Source organism: Pogona vitticeps, chromosome 4, assembly GCF_051106095.1.
Source record: "Pogona vitticeps strain Pit_001003342236 chromosome 4, PviZW2.1, whole genome shotgun sequence".
Taxonomy (NCBI): domain Eukaryota; kingdom Metazoa; phylum Chordata; class Lepidosauria; order Squamata; family Agamidae; genus Pogona; species Pogona vitticeps.
This window is the reverse complement of record NC_135786.1, coordinates 96,665,783-96,689,328: the sequence shown is the minus strand read 5'-3', so window position 1 is coordinate 96,689,328 and position 23,546 is coordinate 96,665,783. Positions and strand designations below refer to the sequence as shown.

Below are 23,546 nucleotides of genomic sequence, written 5' to 3'. Positions count from 1 at the left end.
TGGACTAAACCACTTTTAATAACATAATTCTTGCAAATAACTTTTTTAAAAAACCCTCTGTAATATAGTACAGAATATACACAAGATATACCACTGTGGCTCTGAAAGGAATGGTAACAACTTTAAACAGTTACATGGCTAATTTTAAAACTACAATTTAAACATCTCTTCAAATTAATTTGTTTAAACAATGAGATGTACTGTAAGTTAGTTACAATAATGTTTTGCTTATTAAGAAAAGGAATTGTGCTTTGAACAAACACACCTCCGTATTCGGTTTCAGCTATGCCAATCACTGTCCCATGGCCATTTACCAAACATAGGAACAAATGCTAGTTGTGTGAGCAATTTTGCTTCCATTTTTTTCATGTCTTCTGAAATTAACTGGAGAAGAGCAGTGACGGTGTTTGTGACCTATGCAACATTGCTGGCTAAATATACAAATGATGAAAGTATTAATTTTCGCTCTCATGGAATCTAACCAAGCAAGTTTCTCATTGTTCTAAGAAATTAGGTATATCTTACAGCAATGATTTCTGTTTATTTTTTGAGTATTCTATATAAAATATTAAAAACCTGGAAATAAGAATGATTCAGTTATACTTTGAAGGCTTTTAAATAGGCATACTTGATTAGAAACATCACAATTGAACAAGATCTTATTTCTCTTTGATTTGATACTTATAAACAGTCCATTAAAAAAAACACCCCACCATATTTACCAAGATGAAACAGTCAATTTTCAAAATCAGATTGATTCAACAAATGCTGTCATGTGCTCTAGCAGGAAGAGTGCATAGGACATTTCCGCAGCTGTCAAAGTCAGATCACCTTGATTTAACATTACAGTTCAAGGTAGAAGCATTTCTAATTGCAGATATCAGAAGCAATGTGTTCCCTTCAAGTTTTGCTTTAGGCCTTTCTTCTTTTTGAGAGGTACATATTGTTTTCTGTCTTTATTCCGTTTGTTTCTTATAAACCATTATTTAATGTCATACTTCAGATACAGTGTAAACATGTGCTTCCCAGTGCTTAATAGCCCTCCACAGAGTTTTTTTGAGGTCCTTAATGCACAGTCTTGGCAAAATGGTCTGGCATGAAAAAGTCTTATGCTTTAATAGGATTTCCTGTAGGCTTTGGATCATACCCATATAGGAATGTAGCAGCTATTACAAGAATGGCTCCTAGAAAGAAAACACTAAATGGAAAAGAGAAAGAGAGAATGAATAGCAAGTATATATACATATTGCATATTTGAACAACTGTTATCTTTGTCTAAGGATAGGAAAATGCATTTATTTTGTTTTCCCCATTTCTAGTTTTTAGGTTTCCTATATACATTGGCTTACAATAAAAGGCCACCTACAGACATCTTGCAAAGTAATTTGAACAATAATGAAGAAATCAATAGAACTTTATCTAGGATAAGTGATAAGCAAACTAGCACTTTTGTACAGCAATGTGACATAATTTCTCTTATTGTAGATCTTGAGGGGGGCTCATCCTGTGCCCCAGGACATTAAATGCATGGGCCTTGAATCCCCCCTGCCAAATATTCCATGCTGCTCAATTTCTGTCAACTGCATGAACCTTATATCTTTTGGGGTTACTGCTGGCAATGAAAAAAGGACCAGAAAAGTGAGAATCTGGAGAGAAAGTTCTCCATTTGTTCCCACAGAAATCCTCACATATACAAAAATGAGAAATCCCTATGCATGTGCTTTGTAGGACTCAAAACCTTTGCAACAGCAGGCATGTCTTTTGTGACAACTGGGCATTCTGTTATATGCTATAGTGCCCTAGGTTTGCTATTGTAATCATAATGACAGAGTTGTTAACTGATTATGAATTATGGATTTGTTAACAACTGGATGAATAACAGGTAATTTGTGTTGACCAAACAATAGGTCCACATAGTGTTGTATGGTGTATAATGACTGAAAATGGCTCTCTATGTTTTCAGATGGAGGTGTTTCCTAGCCCTCCTTGGAGATGCTGAGGATCAAAGTTGTCACAGGCACAGGAATACCTTTTCAATGGAAAAGAACAAGCAGAGGAATGGGACAGGTCATGCAACATTTAACAGACAAATGGGTGAGTTGTGGTACCAGCTCCATTTAGATCAGTATCTGCCAGCTCAGTTGGGTGTGAGAGAAGCTTTTGGAACTTAATTTGCAATCCTAACCACACTTAATAGGAAGGAAGCCCTACTGACTACAGTGGAGCTTAATTTTGAGTAAACATGCATAGGAACCCACTAGCGAATGTTCTCAATATTAGCTCAAACATGCAGCAGCAGAAAAGCTTTTACACTGGCAAAGTTTAATGTACTTCCTTCAGTCCTGCTGGAAGGTAGATACAAGAACATTCCCTATGAAGAGCGCTTATGTCCTTGTGAGGCTGGAGTGGTGGAGACGGTTGGCCATGTTCTGTTGTATTGCTCCTTCTATACTGGTATCCGTAATACTTTTATTCGTCCAATTTTGCAATGCATCCCCGGTAGAGATGATGAGTACTATACATGCTATCTGCTGGCAGACCAATGTCCATCAGTAACAATTAAAGTGGCCAGCTTCTGTGCAGCGGCACTAGTCTGCAGGTGAGAAATGGTGTCTTAATCCTGTAAATATATACATGTATGTACCCATATATGAATATATATGAACTGGGGGTAGGGGTATACTCCTAAGATTTATTTACGGATTTTGTTCCCCAAAGAGTCTTCTGCATATAATGTATATTATAATTGTATTGATTCTGTTTATACTTGTGCGGTTATTCTGTGTTGCTCACATCTGATCTGTTGATCGTAATAAAGTTTGCTGCTGCTGCAGAAACATTAGTAGGGAAAAAAATATTTTGCCCCCAGGAAAAAAAACAGTACAGAAGCACAACAAAAGATTACAATCACATAAAAGGTGATTCTCAACTGGATGTTCTACATCCCGGTTGCCTGAATTTAATCATTTTCCTGATCTGAATTGATGTGGGACCTGGCCTTCTGGTTTAAATAAAACTTTGGTTATTTTCTTATTTATGAACAGATTTATATCACTGTTTTGTTTTGAAAACAAAATCACTATCAGTGTACTGTTTTGCAGGGTTATATAAAGAGGGAGAGATCTTATAAATATAGAAGAGTCTTACAATACAGTGGAACTGTATGCAGTGGAACTCATAAATACAGTACAAGGTTGGGGACCCCATATCTACAGGATCAGTACCCACTGATTCACTTATCCATGGCCTGAAAATATTAAAAATATTTTTAAAAAATCATAGAAATATTTGTTTCTAAAGATGAAGTTATGAGAACTAGTCATTAGAGGGAGCCAGAGACCATGCTATGTATAGCATTTCTCATAATCCATTTTTCCAGCATCTCTGGGGGAGCTGGGAACTAATCCCCTATGGATATGGGGGTCCTACTGTATGCTTTGGCTTACAGATTTCAAAAGGTGTTTTGCAGAGAGAATTTCATAGTATATTTTTATACAATTTCCTTATTTTTAATACAGTTTCCTAAAAAATAAAATAAATGCAAATATGATTCTTTGCATATATTACTGTTAGTGAAAATTGTTATAATCCAGTTATCACTAATTCTTTCTGGGTATGGATGACAAGGACTGTTCATTTGCCACTGGGCTGCATGATGAAGTTTGTAATACCCATTTTTTCTCTTACACACATACATACACAAAAACAGGTTTTCATTATTAACTTTTCTTCAGAACCTCCAGTGTAGCCATAAGTTGCTCACAACAAGTACTACAAAGGACACTACCATTATTTGAAGGACTGTCAGAGGATGCTCTTCTATTTGAAGATATACTTTGTTTATGGGATGGGAAACCATTTGCTACTGAGGATAGCCTGGATCCCCCCTTCTAATCCTTCAGTGTACTAAATAATATTAGTGAGCTTGGCATCACCCTGTCCCTACCTGACCTGCCACCCAACACTTCAGTCAGAAGCCTCTCTTTGCTCTCCCCCCTTCCTTCTGTGAAGCACAAAGTACATTCAGCTGGTGCTTGCAGGATCCAGTTGGATGTGCATCTGGATTTGCTCCTCCACCACCAGGGAGCAGAGGGAGGAGGAATAGAACTGGTTGTACCCACAGGGGCTGTGGAACTTTCAGCAGAACAAGAGTTCAGAGTCAGTCCTGTCATTAGGTAGAGTGAGGGCAACTGCCTCAGGCAGCAGGTACCGGATGCTAGCAGTGAGTGTAAAGGTATTTGTACCACTGTTGGGTCTGCTGTGGAGACAGGCTGGTTCACTCCTTTTGCCAGTGACCAGACAATGTGTGTGCCAGCACAAGCCAGCCTGTCCCCACAGTGTTCCTACCTGCACCTTTCTAGTTCCTGTCAGGAACTACTACTCTTTTTTAGGTGCAGGTAAGATCACTCAGTTTTGGTTCATTTCCAACATGTGCAAACACTGAGACTGGACCAAAGCGGAGCTTGCTTCTTACAATTGCCCATCCTGTTTCACTTTTCCAGTATCATTAAGGTTAACCACTTAATGATATTGGGAAATTAAAAACCGCCTGTGCTCCTCTGCTATGTTGTCTGGTCCCACAATGGAGGGGCAGAGGGAGGAACCAATTTTTTAAAAAGCCTATGAGGGCAGTGCTGATGTGCTGTATCTTTTAGAAAAAGTAAAATAAATAAATAAATTGAAAGCTTCCTCCTAGAAGGAGGAGGAGACAACAGAGGGCAAGGAGAGGGATTTTTGTTTTTATTTTCTTTCTTGTCTTAAGGGAGGCAGGCCAAACAGGGTCACTTGAAGTGTATATGCTGGGGGAATGCAAGTGTCAACTGACCTCTATGTCAGTGGTCCCCAATCTTTTCAGAACCGTGGACTGGTTGGGGGGGCAAGGTCCGTGCGCGGGGAGGCAGGGCACCCTCCCATGCTCGCTGGTGGGCAGGGCGTGCTTGCGGAGGGGTGGGGTGCATGTGGGTGGCGGGCCATGCATGCGGGTGGGGTGCATGAGGGAAGGCATGTGGGGGCGGGAGATCTTTCTCCACAGCCTGGTCCTGCCATGGCCACGGACCAGCAACGGGGTTGGGGACCCCCTGCTCTACGTGATCTTAAGTGACGCTGTTTAGCCCACTAGTCTGCCATCTAGCCAAGCCCTTTAATGCTACATGACAGAATTCTATATGGCTTTCCACAGATCTCCAAGCTAGCCTGCTGTCCAATAGAAAATCAGTGACACAGAGGTACAGGAGAGTGAGAAGGCAAGGAAGTATAATTTAGCTTTAAAATGATGGGCCAGCACTTTGAATCCTAGCATAAATACGTATTTTGCACAATGACAGATTCCCAGCGTAAAGGTATTGTGAGGATGAGGGTACCCTAAAGAGCACTCCTCAAAGTGTACCATCTGCTTCCTTGGCAGAAGATATTGAGGGACAGATGCCCACCCTGGAGGAGAACTTAAGGGACTGTGTTTGGGAGAGCAGAGGCAGAAAGGACAACTTAAGAATGAGCCACCAGAGGGCATCATTTCGGCAGGAAAGGGATTGGGGAGAGAAGGAAAGGAGAGAGGGGGAGGGGGGCAGCTGGGAACGGAAGAGGAAGAAGCGTGTTGGGTGAAGGAGAAAGAGTAGAAGGAAAAGATCTACAGCGACCCGCCTTACTGGGGTGAGATGGGAGAGGGAGAGAACAAAGGAGAAAACAAAGAGTGGCAGCAATGTGAGGCACAAAGAAGGGAGAACAAACCATGGCCAGACCATCCTGGGAAACCCCGTGGGATGAACCCATTCAGACCGAGGATAAGGCAAAACCCGGACAAGAAAGTATAGGTTTTCCACCCTCCCCAAGAAGGTCAGCTACACATATGCCTGAGGGATCGGGCGTTCCACTGAGGTGGGGTTACACAGATTGGAGTTCTACCCCTATGCAGATAGAAGGGGATTTGTTATGGTTCAGTGAGAATGAAAGAGGCGCAACATCCCTGAAGCAAGAGACAGAGTCTGTTGTTACTGTTGAAGTGAACAAATAAAGAATAAAGGCTTTTGGTTAAAAAATACAGATGTTGCTGAGTCATCTCTCCAGCCAGAGTCAAAAAAGGGGTAAGGGAGAACTACACAAGATCACAGGTATATATGTATTGTCAAATATATATTTACTACAAAAAGGCTATAAACTTAATTACTTGGAATATATTTCACTGAATTCAAACGAGATCTTCTACATAGATGTGTAAGATAATTGCACACACTCATTGTGCTGGCTGGAATTTTAACTCATGTTTGTTTGTTTGTTTGTTTGTTTGTTTGTTTATTACTCTGCCCTTCTCCCTAAAATGACCCATGAGGTTTTATACGTTTGCCTGACTTGTCATGTCTAACTCTAGCTAATTAACAAGGAACTGGTGCATGTCTCAGTTGCAAAATCAGGTGCACAATGAAGCATGTGACCAAAATATGCCCTGGCACTTTGTCAATTAGACACAACTAACTGTGCGAGGTTATGCAGATCTTACATATATACCAGTAAAGCGTTAGGCACTGTAAAGTATTTCCATTACAAATTCAGTAAATATTAAAATTTACTTAATTATAATTAATGTACACTTATAGAAAGTACTTGCATTTTAAAATTACTTATCTAATCTGCTCTTACCTTGTAGGGACAAAATCTTGCAGCCAGAAGTATGAAATTAACGTCGACAGTATAATAGACAAAGAGGTTGCAAATCCTTTTAAAATGTTGTCTGCATATTTTATAACAGCAGCTATAACAAGGCCCCCAAGTGCCTAACAAAACATAAAAAAGTAGATTGTCACTATCTTGTAATAACTCTTAATAAATCAATTTTAGACTGTTAAATAACAGATCAGTATCAATCAGTGCAATCTGCATATGCATAAATTTTTCTTATTTTCTAAAATCCTGAAGAGGGAAAAAAGCATACCGGCATTTAGTTTTTAGATAATACAAGCATGACGTATCTTAAAGATGCCCTCCCTATGAAAAGGAATGAGGAATATCCATACTAAGATTATAATTACCATCTTTAGTGCTATAATTATGGTAGCCCCAGCAATTAATTGAGATTTTTAATTGATCACTAAATTTATCACAAGTAATAAATTTATCACCTAAAACAGCCTTACTAGAAAAGAATGTATAAGCAAAGTATCTTTGTTTCAAGAAATTGTTACCATGCTTATTACTATTTGTTTAAGGGCAGGAGTGAGGAACATGTGACTCTCCAGATGTTATTGTTGCCTGAAGTCTCCATCTGTCCTGGCCAGGATAGCTAATGTAATATGGAGATGTGTTCTCAGTTAAACATTCTATCCTCAATGGAACATTTATGGAATACATTCATTGCAAAACTGGCTTGTCTTGTACTTGATAAAAGGTTTAAAAAATCCCAATTCTTATCTTTCAAGTTACTTCCTCATCTTATTACTAAATTAGGTTTGCAATTTTAATGAAATCTCAACATGATCCATCAGAGCAGAGGCTGGAAACAGGTAGTCCTCCAGAGGCTGAGGGATAATAGTTCCCATCAGCCCCTGACAGCCATGTTTGTGGTGAGGGATGATGGGAGTTTTAGTCAAGAACTTCTAGAAGATTACATAATCTTTGGAGTTCAGTCGGGTGAAACCTCTATCTTTCCTACGAATATCAGTAACAATGGGAGAAGAAAAAGTAATGAGACCAAATGTTATCCTGATGTCTCCTACATTCCCAGATAACAGCTGGAGCTCTGAATGTTTGTTCTTCTGAGAGCTGAGAGAACCCGTGAGGAGGACTGAGATCTTATGCTTTTGCTTTTAGGTCAGGGCCAACAATGTTGCCTTTGTGGGATAAAGTGGAGGGGCCATAGTTAGGCCACTGGGAACCAACTGATGCCTACATGTGAGTGGGTTAATTGTCCTATCATTAATTAAATAATTTTAATAAAAATAGGATAAGTGTCTGACAACTATGACTACACATTTGGGCTAGAATTCTTGAAGCAGGCTTCCCCTTCCGAGCAAAACAAACATATAGATTAGCATCTGTACATTTTTCCCTATCTCTAGAGGTAGAAGGGAACATATTTTAAACTGGGGGAAGCCTGGAATATAACTGAGACAGCCAGGACCCTACAGCTTGTTTACATACCTTGGATAGAAATTCAAGGTCAGCAGAACATACTGGTAATTGTCTACCAGTAAGAAACATGCAAGCAAGGATGCACACACACACATTACATATATATGCTAATGCTGGTATATAATCCCAGTAAAAAGGACAATCTAGCCACTCATGTTGACCATGCACGGGGAAGCTCGTATGAAGGCATCCATTTCACATATGGGTTCTACATTATACCTAGGGAAGCATTACATTGGCCAGTATCCTATTGACAATTTATACTTACCTAAAGGAAACTGTGTAAGTCTTGGCTACAACTGACTGCTCATTAATAAGATGTGCTTGTGTTCCTCAGCTTGTGCCCTATTCAAGCATGCATCCAGCTATGCAACCAACACATTGTTGATGCATGGCAATTTGATACCAAGATTTACACTTTTTACCTTGTACAAGTATCAGCTGGCAGTAGGATTCTAGCCATGTTTTCTATACAGTGACAAATTTTAAAGGCAGAATGAAAATAACATATTTACTAACAAAATTGCTTAACAAAAATAATTTTAAATAATCCTTACAAGAATCTCAGTATTCTAATCCTCTTAAGTTTGGATGAACAGCTGAAGGTGAGAGGGTGCTCTTGCCATGGCGACCCAACAAGTTCATGCTTGAGGTAAGATTTCAACCAGACACCCCCCCCCAGTTCACAAGGATTGCCATCTGTAGACTCCCCAGTCCAAGGAGTAGGGCCTATTGAACTCAACAGGTCTCATGCTGCACTAGATTGTTATTTGTACAGCAGAGGCATGTTTGGTGCAGTTGTTTGGTGCAGTTACTATATGTTTGGTGCAGTTACTTGGTGGCATCTTCCAACAGAACACTTGAAGATGCCACCAAGTAACTGCACCAAACATATAGCATCTACAATGCTTATTTTGTCCCCACCCCAAATATACTTAAGAACAACTAATTAATATGTCTTAAAATAATTAATTTTTAAAAAGTAATCTGCCTGATTAATCTGATTAATCACCCTTTCAAAAGTGATGAAGTGTTTAACTTCATAATTCAACTGATTAAATATAATTTGGCCTAAATCCAACTGTTAGTCCCAGTTAGAGCAGACCTACTGACCCAACTGATGGATAAATCAATACTCATGTAAATCCCAGTGATACAGTGGGACTAGCCATTGGATTTAGGCCATATGTTTAACCAATACGATTATAAATTGTGATCAGTTTAAAAAGTTAACCCCAATTAATTGGACAGGTTATTATTCCTGATTAATAACCAACCACGATCTTTACAGAAAAATAGTTACTTTTATTCTGGCTCTTTTTTTCTTTTCCTTTTGTTCAAAATATGCATTACCTGAAGAATTACAACTATCCAGGTGAGTCTGTTATAACCTTGAAAAAATCCATTCTTTGATACAGGTTCTCCATCATAAATGTATACACCCATCAGTCCAAATAAGCTACCAAAAAATCCTGAAAGGCAAGTCAGATTTTGAATGATCATAAAACAAGTGACAGAAAGATGATCTCATGCCCACTTCAGATGCATTTGCTTATACAGTACTCTTCTATATGTATCTACCATCATGAAGTCTACAGAGAGCTGCCCTTAAAGACTGTCTGAAAGCGGTCTCTTGTACAGAAAGCTGCAACCCATTTAATGACAACAGGCAGAAGTTACAAGTAAAAAGTAAACTGATGCTGCTGACTGCTCAATAAAGGATCCAGTTCAAGCCTTTCTCATGACCTTCCAAGCCCTAAAGAGCCTGGACAAACATACTTGATGAAAGGAACATTTCTTCCCTCATGTCTTGAAAACATTTGTTCAAATATGCGGTTAATGTATAATAGTCTGTTGTATTTAAGGATTTCTACTTTTAGAAAGGCCATTTTAATCTAAGATGCTACTTTGTAATTTTAGTCCTAGGTTTTATGTTTTCCTTATTTGTCACTTGTTGTCTTGACTGTTGCTTCTATGTCTTAGAAGCTGCCTCGGGCATAATTTGTTACAGAAATGTGACAGGATTCTGGCCATTGTGACACCTCGGTACCTTGAATACTTTTAGAAGAAGGGCAATTAGCAAATTTAATAAATTAATGAAGATTGATTCAGCTGATACTGTGAAGCCTCCTACTACAATGAAAAAGTCACAAGTGTACAGCTACTTCAAATCTAACATACAAGTTGGAGAGCAGCTTTTAAATCAGCTCATATATTCTGAAAATATGCCCAGGCAACAGTGCCATTTCATTTTACTTAAAAAAAAGGTCTATATAATTGGGACAGGATATATTGGCTTTCAACTGAAGTTAAAAAAATAAAGCCATGCATTTTCTTGTTCTGCACTGCTACCCATTCAAGAAAATTTCTTAATTTAAAGCATTCACAAACAAAACATCTCTGAAACACATGATACCCTTAGTTTATTCTTAAAGACATAGAACACAAAATCGATGCATTAAAATCACATTTTAAGTTGAAAATGTACAGTCAGTCTTTATCCGCTTGCATGGCTTAGTGGTTTAGGTCTCTGGCTGCGGAGCCAGAGGTTGGGAGCTCAGTTCCCCCACTTTGCCTCCCCGACAGGGGGTGGACTCGATGATCCATAGGGTCCTTTTCAGCTCTGCAGTTCTAAGATTATTATCAGTCCGCCAAATTTTTATCAGCAGCAATTAAAATTAGGCCTAATATGATTTTAAAACAATAACTTTTAATATATCTACTTGTCTAATTTTGGCACTGGCATACTGTATGTATCTGATGTATATACATTTGTTATTTTGATTTTAATATGCTGATTTTATAGCTTTGCAAATTTTATATTTATCTTGCCAAGGCCTGTGGCTAATGCAAATAAAATGCTATTCAATGGTATTCATTCATTATCCATTTCTGCTACGATACTTAAGCCAAGAATCAAAGAGCTATGTTAAGCAAGATGTCTGATTATTTATTTCTGACCAGAGGACTCCCTCCACCCCAATTCAAAATGACAGACCACTTCAAAATGTTCCCACCCTCGGGTATAAAAGTTTTGTTGTGTTTAATGGAAAGGATCTCTCTGTGTGTGTGTGTGTGTGTGTGTGTGTGTGTGTGTGTGTGTGTGTGTGTGTGTGTGTGTGTGTGTGTGTGTTTAAAACAATCATTCCCTTTGTCACATAATACTAATAGCAGTGTACTTTGAATCTTGGCCAAATTCTGTGGCAGCCATTAAATGCTTTCAGAGATCCAACAAACCAAGTTGCACCAGATGACGAACAATTGCATTTTGAACAGGATGTGACTGCTAGAGTTCCTGTTAGCAAAGTTAATGGCCAATCTGGCATATGTTTCTGTTACAATTTGATTACATGCAGCTTGTTGAGGCATCCTGATTACATTTTGATCTACATCTGAAAACAGGATGTTCACACGCACGCACAGAGACTTACCTAGCTGAATGTTCCTAATCCATACTGACTGTTTTGTTTCTTTCAAAATTTTCTCGAAATACACTCCAGCAAATCCACTTGAAAAGCAGGCTATCAATACTGCCATCAGGCCCACAAACTGTGATCCTGCTGAGAGCTCTTTAGTTGCTGCTGCTTGTGAATCTGTTGGCCACTAAAAAGAAAAAGCAATATAACTTTCAAAGAGGTAGCTGTGTTTTCTCTCTTTTGTACTTGTGGATCCAGGTTAGATAACGCTGGGCGCCTTTCTGCCCCTCCTCAGATTAAAACACGTACATTATTAACATTCACAATTTTACTGGATAAAAGGTTAATATTGTACATTAAAAGACCACTGCTTGGATTGTCTGCTGCAGAATAGTACTGGTGCAGAATAAGAAATAGATCCCTGAACTGGATGGCCTGCCTGTGATCTGACGCCTAACATCTGAGTGTAAACTGACCTCACAGATGTAAAAGTTCCCACTTTCTTTCAATCTTTGAGCACACCTTCCTTGCCCATGTCTCTTTGCCTGACTCCATTCCCCTGCACTCACTTTAAAGAGCAGAGCAGTACAGCATGCCCTTCATTGGGGTCCAGTCAATCTAGGCTCTTGTAAAACTTCAAAATTCCCATTCCCCCATGCCTGGATATTCTGATCAACTACTGACCACAGCTATTATATTAAAAGTTTCCTGGGCTATTTGACAGACAAAGCAAAGTGAAAAGAATAAAGAAAGGCTAAATGAAGGAGGAAAACATGAAAGAACATGAAACTTTCCACATTTGTTAACATAAATACTCTGTGTTTCAGAGGCTTCGTATTTTGAAGTGAGGAAGAAAGATGTGGGGAAAATTAAGAACCTCTTTTATTTTTTCCCCCATTTCCCCTGAAATGGGGGAAAAATAAAAGAGACCCATCGCTACTAACAGTTTTTATAAGTGCCAAAGTATTTTGTTTTCTATTTTCTTTTCTTTTGCCAACTTTTATACTTGTCAGCAGCAGCAATGGTGAAAACTGACTAATGTGCAGATGGATATTCAAGTGACAAGCAATGAATTTTCTAGTGCAAGTGTATTTTTATTTCTGACAGCTCTCTTCCATGAATTTGACCCCAGAAGCTCTTAGTCTCTATAATGTATTGCCTTTTTAAAATTTATCAACAGACATGCTACCTGACTGAAACTACCACTGACATTAGTTAGTACAAGGAGACTTCCTTGAAGGTAAACCTGCATAGAACTGTGCATAAGGTACTGTACACTTTCTCTAGCTATCTGAGGCCTCCTCCATATTCAGGAAGATGACAATTAGTGGAGAAGACCTTTCTACTGCCTCTAGAGGAGCCTGAAGTTATCCACTCCATTTGCAGGAAAACTCCATTTTAAAATTATCGAGAGCATGCATTCAATAATAAAACAAGTAAGATCTTCCCTGTTAATATTCAGAAGTACATTTACACGTACCTGTACAAATGCAACTCCAGTCATCAGTATTACTAAGGAGAGCCACTGATATATACCTAATTTCTTACTGAGCATTGAAACTGAAAATAATGCAGTAGTAAGAATTTTCAACTGATATGTGACCTGAAAAAATGGAAATCAAGAGGATTAATATAAAAACTTATTTATTTGCACACGCCGAACAATACCAAATACAAAAGTTTCCACCTGCTTTTACTCAAAGCCTAGTACCTGGTAAGTGGCTGCATCTAGATTTGACAGGGCAACATAGAGCAGGTTATTTTGTAGGGTGTAAATCCCAGAAGGAATGGCAAGCTTAAGTGTCTCCATTGGCTTGTTGAGGATTTCATCATGTAACACTCTGTTCAGAGCTCGTAAATTGCACTCTGTGCAAAAAGAGAAAATGCATATATTCTTTGTAAGTTTTAAAACTGACAAGTCAGAATGTGGCCTATAAATTTTAAACAGAGTTTTGCTACAAGCTTTTATACTAAACTTGCGACAAAAATTGTAGCCATGCACTGAACGTCCATGCAAAACAAATGCTGGTGGATATGAGGAGAATCGGGGAATACCAGTTGCAGAAATGTATAAAGATGATGCAGACAAGGGGTGGGATGGAAAAAAATTCCTTTCATTAGTGGAACTGGAAATGTGGGATTCCCTGATATAATTCCCTGGTTGTCCTTAAAAATGTGTTCCTTAAACAAGTTTTGTATCCTTAAAACATGTTTTCCTCTAGAAGAAGTTTTCCGACAGCACAAAAGGCTTGGAGGAGTAGGGCAGAGGAAGAAATATTGTCACACTAGCATTTTGGATTTAGGCCCATTGCTTGTAGTCACTGAATGTTGACTGGCAACTCAAAAATAAAAAAGGATCTTCAGCAGAAGGAGAAAAATCAGTTATACTTCCTGAAGGAAATGGCTGGAGATGACCTTGAACAGGAACTCTTTAATACTGTATATATGTATATAATAAATGTCAGACACCTACTGCTGTCTTTATAAACCAACAAAACACAGGCAATAATCTTCAGCAGCTCAGCAATAACCACTGCAGTTGACGATAAATAGCGCGGTCCTTCTTCTTTGAGTGTTCGAGAGTAACGCATAGTCAACACCAAACTAGTTGTCTGGAAGACCAATATGCCCAAGGAAAGGTATTTTAAGTTGGTAGACATAGTTTGACTCTCAAGCTCCTGGGAGAGAGAGAGAGAAAAAGGAAAACATATAAATTAAATATAAAACAGGAACTTCTTTTGTCACTTGACATCTTGCAGGGACTGCTCTCAACAAGGAGATTTCTGAACTGAAAGAGCAAACAATCAAAGGCTTTTACTTCAAGATCCTGTATTATTTGTCCAAAAATGCTTTGCTGTGGCAATGATGACAGATATACCAGAAGAATGGAAAAATACCTTGCTTTTGTTGTTGCATGCTGCTTAAACGTTCTTGCTTCATCAGATATGCTGCTTTTATCTGCAGTATCGGGCATTTAATTTAACTTTAAAGCTCCTTAGGGCAGGTGCCATTGTGGAGGCAGTGAAAGAAAGGTTTTCACTTAACTGTTTAACACCCATGAATGATTATTATTTATAATCTAAGGCATTCCAACACTGTATGTTAAAAGAAAGAGGAACTCAAACAATTTAATGTAGGAATTAACTGACAGATCAGTGATGCGTCCTTAGAAGAATCCGCTGAATGGGAAACATAGTATAGCCTCCTTCACAAAGACTCTATGGAGCTGCACTAATACCCTGTTTTCCCCAAAATAAGACCTAACCTGAAAATAAGCCCTAGTATGATTTTTCATTTTTACTTCTAATATAAATCCTACCCCAAAAATACACCCCAGTTAAGTGAAACCCCGCCCTCCACCATTGTGCAGCAACCAGAAGATGCCATGACTATATTTGAATAAATGTAGATTGTTGCACATGGAAAAAAAACATCCTCTGAAAATAAGTCCTAATGTGTTTTTTGGAGCAAAAATTAATATAAGTCCCTGTCTTATTTTCAGGGAAGCATGGTAGCAAATCCGACCACTGATCATCTCCATCAGTCCACGCTAATTGGCAAATGCTCTCTAAGGCCCTGCCACATGTGCCAAAAGGCTGACGCTGAGATATTCTGCATGCACAGCATGCACTCTGTCACCCAGCTATGACACCTCATTTTGGGCTAAGACCCTTTAGTGTATCTGACCAAGGAACACAAGAAAAGCCATGCAGAATCGGGTCAGTGCCCATCTATCTCGCCATTCTGTTCACACCATGGACAAGCAGATGCCAATGAGAAGCTTTTAAGCATGACAAGAATGCATCAGCACCCCTCTCTGTCTTGTGTTCCTCTGCAACTGATATGCTGAGCCATAATGCCTGATACTAGAGGTGGTATCTACCCATGTGGATGAGAATAATTTGCAAATGCACAGATAAGAAGATCAAATTTCTTACATTGGAAAAAGTTTTCAGGATGAATTTGTACAGACTGGACCAATCTCTCTTTCTCTCCCTGAGTGCTGGTGCTTAACATTTTTTATAAAGTGACAAAACAGCTTTCAAATTGCCCAAAGGTGTAGGAAAAGGTTGTGGACGTATAATAAAACATGCTAACCAGTCAGAGCCCTAAGGGCCTATGTGGGAAAATAAATGTGATGGAGACATCAGAAGGACACAATATACAGGCATATCAATTTTTTTAAAAAAAGAATAAAAACAAAAATAAGAGAGAAAAACATTGTGGCACATTAAAGATTAATTATTTTATTTTAAAGTGGGTTTTTGCAGATCAAGTCCATATCCTCAGGAATCATCTGAGGAAATGGAATTGATCTGTGGGAGAGCACAATAAAATGTCGTAGTTAGTCTTTAGGGCGCTACAGCATTTTTTATCTCTTGAGTTTTTTATCTTCTTTTTTTGGCTGATATGCTTGCACAGACTAACACTGCTTTTTCTTTGAAAGCAATGTACAGGGGAACCGAGTAGTTTAATTAGCTGCCTGAGGAGCCAGCGGTTGGGAGTTCAATTCTCTACTGGGACAGAAGCTGGACTCCATGATCCATAGGGCCCCTTCCAGCTCTGAAGTTCTATGATGGTGATGATGGTTACACTCTTCTGTCAGTGTAGACTTGGTTTTAAAAGTCAGGAGTTTTCAAGGATCCTGATTTATGAACATGAGGGCTAGTCTTCAGGGAAAGCTTGTGTGGTGAATTATGGAATTTCATGAGGCTGATATACAAGGAGTGAAAAGAAAAAAAAACTGCTGAACACAGAAGGAAATGTTGACATGTTATCTTCATAATACTACGATCCTGACATTACCGGCTCGAATTCTAACAGGTGCCTTGCTTTCTGAGCAACTTAAGTTTATCTCCCAGAGGCAGGGCCAACTTAAGACATGTTGCTGCCTATGGCAAAGAAGAAGCTGGAGTCTGGTACCCTTCCATGTCCAAAAGCTGATTGGCCTGACCAAAGAATCTTTCTTCAATAATGATGTAACAACAGCATCCCAAATCACACCTGAAGGCATCAGGCTAGCTTAGGAGATACAGCACCCAGCTTTGTCCTAGAACACCTTATTGACATCTCCTAGTATCCCTCTGCTTTGCTTAATGGTAGAGTCAGCTCTGCTTAGAGAGGGAGACAAAACCCTTCTCTTGGTGAGTAGCTGCCCACTGTCTTCTCTCTAAGCTAGCCTGATGCCTTCAGGTGTGGTGGGGGATGCTGTTGTTACATAGGCAAGAAAATGTCTTAGGTTGGCCCTGCCTCTGGGAGATAAACTTTGAAGTTGCTCAGAAAGCAACTTTCTCATTCCTGCTTGTGTCTGAACTACAAGGCCTCAGCGAGGCCTCTGTTATGTGTAATTAGGGAACAATTAGGACCATGAAGCTAGCTCCAAATGCTGGGACAGAGAAACAAGCATTTCTAAACAAGAGCTACTTGGAGCCACACCTTATTTCCTAGGCATACAGTTTCTTTTCTAACCACTGATGGCTATCTGCAAGTAGTTTACACACAGAGTATTTTAATATGCTACCAAACATACTGTTCTGAATGCTGCCACATTGCAATTTGGAAGCAGAACTTATGACCCGGTTCTCACTTCTTTACCTCCTTGGGTTTCTTGCGGAAGAAAAGGATAGCTTGAGAAAGGCCATATTAGATGCAGAAACTGAGTCAAATGAGCACTGTAGGGAAGGTAAGAAATGCGTGGGATAGACCCAGAAAAAGAGGTAAGAGGAAGAGGTAACATACTCCGGCTGGACAGCTCTATGAGTTAGGTAGAGGTTGGGAGTTCGATTCCCCGCTGTGCATCCCAAAAGAGCCAGCCTCTGTGGCCTTGAGCAAACTGCACACCCCCAGGGTGGCACCAGAAGAAAGGAATGGTAAACCACTTCTGAGTATACTTTACATAGAAAACCCTGAAAAGGGTCACCCTAAGACAGAATTGGCTTGATGGCACACAAGTATTATTAAAATATAAGCTGCCATGGACCTTTGTGATGGAACAAGATATAAACAATTCTTGCATCAATTTATAAAAGTTCATTTCAGTATCATGACTGGTGTGTTCTATTGACTAACATTTGGAGTTTTGTCCAGAAGAGCATGTCAGCAGTGAAATGGATACATACAGTACTACTGCTCTTTAGAGTCCTTCTGTTCAATCTGTTTTATGTGTCCTCAGTGCATTTAATTTTTTTTGTTTGCAAATGCTAGAACAAAAGCTAATGAGAAGTACCAAGTTACTTAATTAGTCCTAGGAGGTGTGTTAACTCATCATGTCTTGGCTACTACAGAATATATAAGTTGCCCAAGACAAGATATATGACTGTTTCTCCTGACTGACAGGTTTTACAACTTCTGTGCCAAGCTTCCCAGTATGACCTTTTCTGTTGTCCTTTAAACAAGGAAATCAAAGCACTAATGTTGCCTCTCTCTAGAAACTCCAAAGAAAAGAATTTTAAATATAAATGGCTAGCAATGGGGGCAAATACTCTACATAGCTTTCTTGTGAGGCAAACCAACTGCAAAAGCACTAGTGACCTTAAATGACTGGTATTATCCCCACACCTTTACAATGAAACAAGAAATAAATGCCTCTGATAAGATGTACTATAATAATTGATTCTAACTAATATTGCAGAGGCAAGTTTTATTCGTGATCCTTCACACTCCGACATGATTTGACTGCATTTTCTCCAGAATGGAAACTTCTAACAGTAGATGGAAAAATAGTAATACCAGCCAAGCCCAATTGATGCATTAAAAATAACCCAACAGAGGTGTGGACTTATCTCATTCTGGTTCTAAATTTGGCTAACATCTTTGCCTAGAAAATAAAAACAGCCACACCAGATATGCAGTCTAAAACCCCCCCAAAGGATTAGCTTCAACAACTTTTGAAAGGTTTAATTCCATTTTCACATACATACTTTCATAGGTCTCATCACAAAACAGAGAATGTCACTACCAAGCAATATAATGAAAGGAAGCTCCCTATGTGAGAGACTCCACAAAGTAGCTAGCTATACAGTATAGGGTATATGGTATAAGGTAGGCATTGGCTAACAGACAGACTATCATAGTTCATCTGCAAGTAGCTGAGCAACAAGTACTATGCTAGGGTCCCACTCTTATGTCAAACTAGAACATTTAAAATCCTTAGAAATGTACAGCCCAGCTCTATCTGCTACTCCCATTCTTCCTTCCCACAGTTCCCTACTGGATGCAGAATGAATTCTGAATGTCCAAACTGCCTACGCCAAATGGCAAAAGCCTTCTAACACTGAGCAGATTTTAAAAAACAATCTATAATACAACACAGAAATTTTCAAAGCAGCCAGAGAAGGAAAAAAAAATTGTACCCTCAAAATACCAAAACCCTTTGGTACATCCAAATTAGATCTTGACCTCTATTACAAACTCAGCCAATATTCAGAATTGCTATGCATTTCCTGAAAACCTCCCTCGGAAAAACACTATTTTAAGATGCAAAAATATATACTAACTTCCAGAACAATCTTCTCTCTCTCAGCCGCCATGATTCAAAAAACTGAAATGTTAAAAAGCATAACATTATCCAATCAACTTTGCTGACAAAGAATTAATCATTAGGTATCAACTGATCCATTTCACCCATTGTAGTCTTAGATGAAAGTAAAAGCCTCCAATTTTTTGTATCATTAGCTTGCCATATTCCAGATCTTCATGCCGGCATTCTTCAGCGGACACCAAGTCTCACAGTTTATGGGAAATGAATGAATTTTGTTGTAGAGAATTCTTTTCACAGTCAAGAGGCAAAAAAACAAGGTTGATTCTGCAAAGTTTCTTTTGCCCATGTACAATAACTAACTTGCGCCCTGAAAAACATTTTAAATACTGTACTGCACCTAACTCTGTATTTAAACGGCACTGACTTATCAGCAATTGTGCAACAGTGTTCTACGCGTTTTACTGAATACCCCGCCCATTGTCAAACACACCTTCAAGCAACAGGTTTTTCAGCTGTTCCCTTTCACTAAGCTTACAGATATTCAATACCAGTGTAAGATCTAATTTCACCAAACAATTTGTATACATCAAGGCCAGGATGGGTGTTAATCTAGTATCCTCATCCAGCACCCTGTCAAGGCCCATAGTCAAAACCTGCTTTAGACTTCCCTTTCCTAGCACCCCACTGAGTTGTTAAAACAACAATAAATATTACTGTACAACAAGCAGAATCCTTGGGATTCCTTCAAAGTCTTCTTAAACAGAGTATATCTGAAACAAACACAAGTTGTATGAAACAAGCAAGAAAAAGTAAAAACGAAAATCACAATTTACAGATTCTTTGCTATAAACCTGGAAAACTTAACAGATGTTGAAACTTCTAACCTCTAAATATTGTTTCACACTTTTTACAAAGAGACTACTTTCAGTTTGACCTTTCACTCTACCTCTCCATTTCATTCCACCTGAGTAATTTCTCGGCCGAACACTAACATTCTCTTTCGCCCTGTTGTTTTTATTAATACTTTCTGATTTAAGAATTTCAAATAAGTTCTACTTCTTAATCCTTAGTTCTTCAGTTCGGATTTAACGAAGAACAGAGTTATGTCAGTGGCGGTTTGAAATACTTCTTCCAATACTGTAATAATCATAACAGCAGCAGCAGCAGCATGTTGGCAAGTTGATTATGACTTTGGTGACCCTGTTCAGGGTTTTCTAGCTAATACATACTCAGAAGTGGTTTATCATTCCCTTCTGGAGGGTGCGCGCGCGTGCCCTACGAATGTACAGCTTGACCATGTGCAGGCTTGCTCTTTTCCCAGTAGGCACAGTGGGGAACCAAACTCCCTCCACAGCTGGATACCTAAACCACTGAGCTGTCTAGCCAGCATAAAACTGAAGGCACTGTCCAAGGAATTATCAGTTCAGGCATTCATTTGAGTTTTATCCTGTCTTTATTCCCTAGTGGAAAGTGAAAACTACTACGCTCTTAATAATCCCTCTTAGTCCTTAGGCTACTTCACACCATAGTCTTATTTATCTAATAGCAAAGAAGTCGAAAACAATAATACACTGTACTTCTAGCGCCCTGAACCTTTGGGACAGGGTGGAGAATGACGTTCAAATAAATACAAGAATTCAATTTTTCTATTGGTTCTCTATATTATCTTTGTGATAATGTCAGACCGGGTCTTCTACATATTGCTTTTATATAGAGACAGCATCACCTTTCCCCAGACTTCATTTTCTAGCAATGGAGAAAGCCTGTTTTTAAATTTGCTTGCAACATTTCCAGAAATTTTATGAAATAATGTTGTTTTATTATGTCTTTTTTTAAAAGACAATATAAAATATGATGCTGGAAAGGTACCAGTTGAGGAGCCATGCCACTGAAATGCTCTTCTTTCAGCCAGAGAGAGATCTCCAGCATCTCCTCTCTTCTTCCTTCCATCTTACTACCATCTAAGAATTATCTAGTACAATATACTGTCCAGAGATATATTCAGATGAATACCATTAAGTGGTCAAATAAAAGTGAAAAATCAGAATCCAGGTGCACAGGAAATACTGGGCCTCACTTGATTTAACTTTACTATTACTCAAATGATTAACAGTTTCTGTGTGCATACGGCGAAACAGTGGTTTTATATTGACTTAGGCATTCCTCTGCCAAACCCTTAGTGCCAAAATCGACAAATGCACATGTGATCAAGTTTCTTCCTCTTTATTAATAAATGGTTCACACACTGTTTCACTGTGCAATCATTCACAGTTTTCTCTCTGTAGATAATATAAGCAGTGGGCCCCGGCTGGTAAAGTACACACAGTAACCTGAAACTTCTTCTAAAACATTGTACAAACTAGGTATTTATTCGAAGCTCACTTTTAAGACATTCAAATAGGATTTACTGAGAAACATGCTTTAAATTAATACTTGTGCTTATTTGGGGAGTTTCTGCAGCTTGTGTCTTATTCAAAATCTCTATATTTGGAATAACAGCTGTCTTTCATAGAACTACTGTATTCGTTCCCTTGTTTCAAACTGCACACTTAAATACATTCCTGGCCGTTTCTGCCTCCATTCCTCGGCTTCAGATTTGCAACTAACATTATTCTACCAAAAACCATGTAAGTTTTAAAAACATTTCATTCTGATCTACTGTCTCACTTTAATATTCATTTGCCAAAGTACAAGAAATTTTATTTTATTTTATTGGTGTCTGAAGCACTCATTGTCCAATACTAACAAGTTTCTTTTTAATCAGCCATTCATGTTGAACATATCAGCCACCCACAGTATTTGGCAGCAGTGAAAAAAATTAAAATAAATGGAAAGATGTTGATTTTTTTTCCATGCGCTGTTGAACTTCTAGCAATCATAAACTCGGTGATTGGATTACTGTTTGTTCTGCTTCTCAATCTGTTCACTCTACTTTGTTCTTCCTTGTCTGAAGACTATTGTTACCATATTCCCTGGGCCATGTGGGAGCTGTTCCTTCAATATGCTAATTTCCACAATACCAGGTGTTTTTCTAAAGTAAGAGGTGTAAGGCTTGAGCTTACTGTATTTCCATGTTCTGTGGATCCCAAAGTGCCAGACTTTAGTTCTGGATATGCCAAGTGTGCTCCTGTTAGTGAAGTCAAAGAAATGGGCCCTCTGTGTATACTCAGAGAACACACATTTCTTTTTATTATCACATCGAATTTCATTGGCCAGTAAACCTTGGTCCAATATCAAAGGCCAACCCTGTGTTGACATTGCTTCCTGTAGACCTGGCAACCCAAAATCCATGGGAAATCTAGCTGAACTGATTTGAATGGTGATAAAAGCAGAGTGACAAAGATCCTTTCCCAGCGACTGCCAGCCAGAAAGACTTGTGACACGTCAAAAAGTAACCCATTTTATTATGGCATAAACTTTCCTGAGATACACCTCCTTTCATCAATCATACGAATGATGAGACTTGTAGTCCCTTTAAGGTTCATGCTGTAATAAAATGTTAGTTTTTTTAAAAAAAATTAAGCTGCTACAAGATTCTGACGTTTGCCAGAACCAGACTGAAACGGTCGCCCTATCCCTGGGGCAAAACAACACTCTGCACATTCGCAGAGACACTGTCTTGCTTACGCTTCCTTCCCCTAGAGCAGGGTCACTCCGCAGGGCTGTACTGTATATCCTGAGGATAGTTGCCTCCGATGAAACCGTAACACACACACACACACACACACACAACCTCCTTTGGCTTTCCTTTTGCACCTTGTACTGAATCCCTTCTTCGGTGTCTCTTTTCCTACAAGAAGTCGTGAACAAGGGCAGCCCAGAGCTTCCCACCCTCTTTCCTTCCAGAGGTCTTCATCCCCCTCAGCTCTTTTGGCGTGCCGCTGCCCTTCCCTCCCGCTCTCCTTCCCTGCCTCCCTCCCTCCCTCCCCCTTTCTCTCTCGCCCTAGTCCCCACTCAGCCCGCCCGGGTCTTCCCTCCCCATTCTCACCTGCCGCGCTGGGAGCCAGGCGCTCTTCCCTTCCGGGTGGCTCTTCCCCGGTCCCGCCCCGACAACGCTCCGGCTGCAGCCGCGGCTCCGCCCGCTCCGTTCCCAGCGCCCCGGCTCCGCCGCCGCCGCCGCCACCGCCCCGCTCCGAAGGCACCTCACCGCCGCATTCAGGCCGGGCGGTGCCTCACCGAGGCCGGGAAGGGATGCTCTGTGTCAGGAGAGGCAGATGGACTGAGCGCTGGCGGGAAGAGAGGGGCAGGGCGGCCGCGACTGAGAAGGGAGGTGGAGGGAGAAAGCAAACCCAATGGGAAAAGATGCGGGGAAATTAAGTGGGCATCGCCCACTGGGGCTTCTCCGGTCGTTACATATATGCCAAAGACGATCTCTGGGCTCTTTGGCTCACTAGCCAGTGAAAGAGCCGCCAGCAACGGTGTAACTTTTTGACTACCAGGGACTGGGACATCGTCTACCGCCCCCACCCCCCAAGAGTTCCCTCTTTCTTTGGAGTCTAGCTGTAATCCCCACAGACAGTGACTGGAGA

At 39.7% G+C, this 23,546-nt stretch overlaps 1 protein-coding gene across 5 annotated transcripts; it reads right to left on the bottom strand.

Annotated features, from left to right (window-relative positions):
• Positions 1-23,223, bottom strand: SLC35A3 (solute carrier family 35 member A3). 5 transcript variants are annotated; one of them, XM_020788711.3, is made up of 8 exons: positions 23,006-23,217; positions 14,011-14,215; positions 13,249-13,403; positions 13,018-13,140; positions 11,553-11,724; positions 9,475-9,593; positions 6,634-6,767; positions 1-1,198 (listed from the first exon to the last, which is right to left on the bottom strand). In XM_020788711.3, the coding sequence occupies exons 2-8, from the start codon at positions 14,195-14,197 to the stop codon at positions 1,108-1,110; spliced, it is 981 nt and encodes a 326-aa protein (XP_020644370.1). In that variant the 5' UTR covers positions 14,198-14,215; positions 23,006-23,217; the 3' UTR covers positions 1-1,107. The 5 variants fall into 5 exon arrangements, with proteins under 5 accessions (XP_020644370.1, XP_072854099.2, XP_020644369.2 ...); XM_072997998.2 differs by lacking the exon at positions 23,006-23,217 and adding an exon at positions 22,080-22,964; XM_020788710.3 differs by lacking the exon at positions 23,006-23,217 and adding an exon at positions 19,034-22,012.
• Positions 23,224-23,546: the final 323 nt, after the last annotated feature.

Excerpts from the sequence above, each read along its gene's own strand:
- SLC35A3 (XM_072997998.2), bottom strand. The coding sequence starts at position 22,226 with ATGAAATTCGATGTGATAATAAAAAGAAATGTGTGTTCTCTGAGTATA. Across the intron at positions 11,725-13,017 it reads CTGGAGTTGCATTTGTACAG|TGGCCAACAGATTCACAAGC; the intron begins GTACGTGTAAAT and ends TTTTCTTTTTAG. Across the intron at positions 6,768-9,474 it reads GGATAGTTGTAATTCTTCAG|GCACTTGGGGGCCTTGTTAT; the intron begins GTAATGCATATT and ends ATGTTTTGTTAG.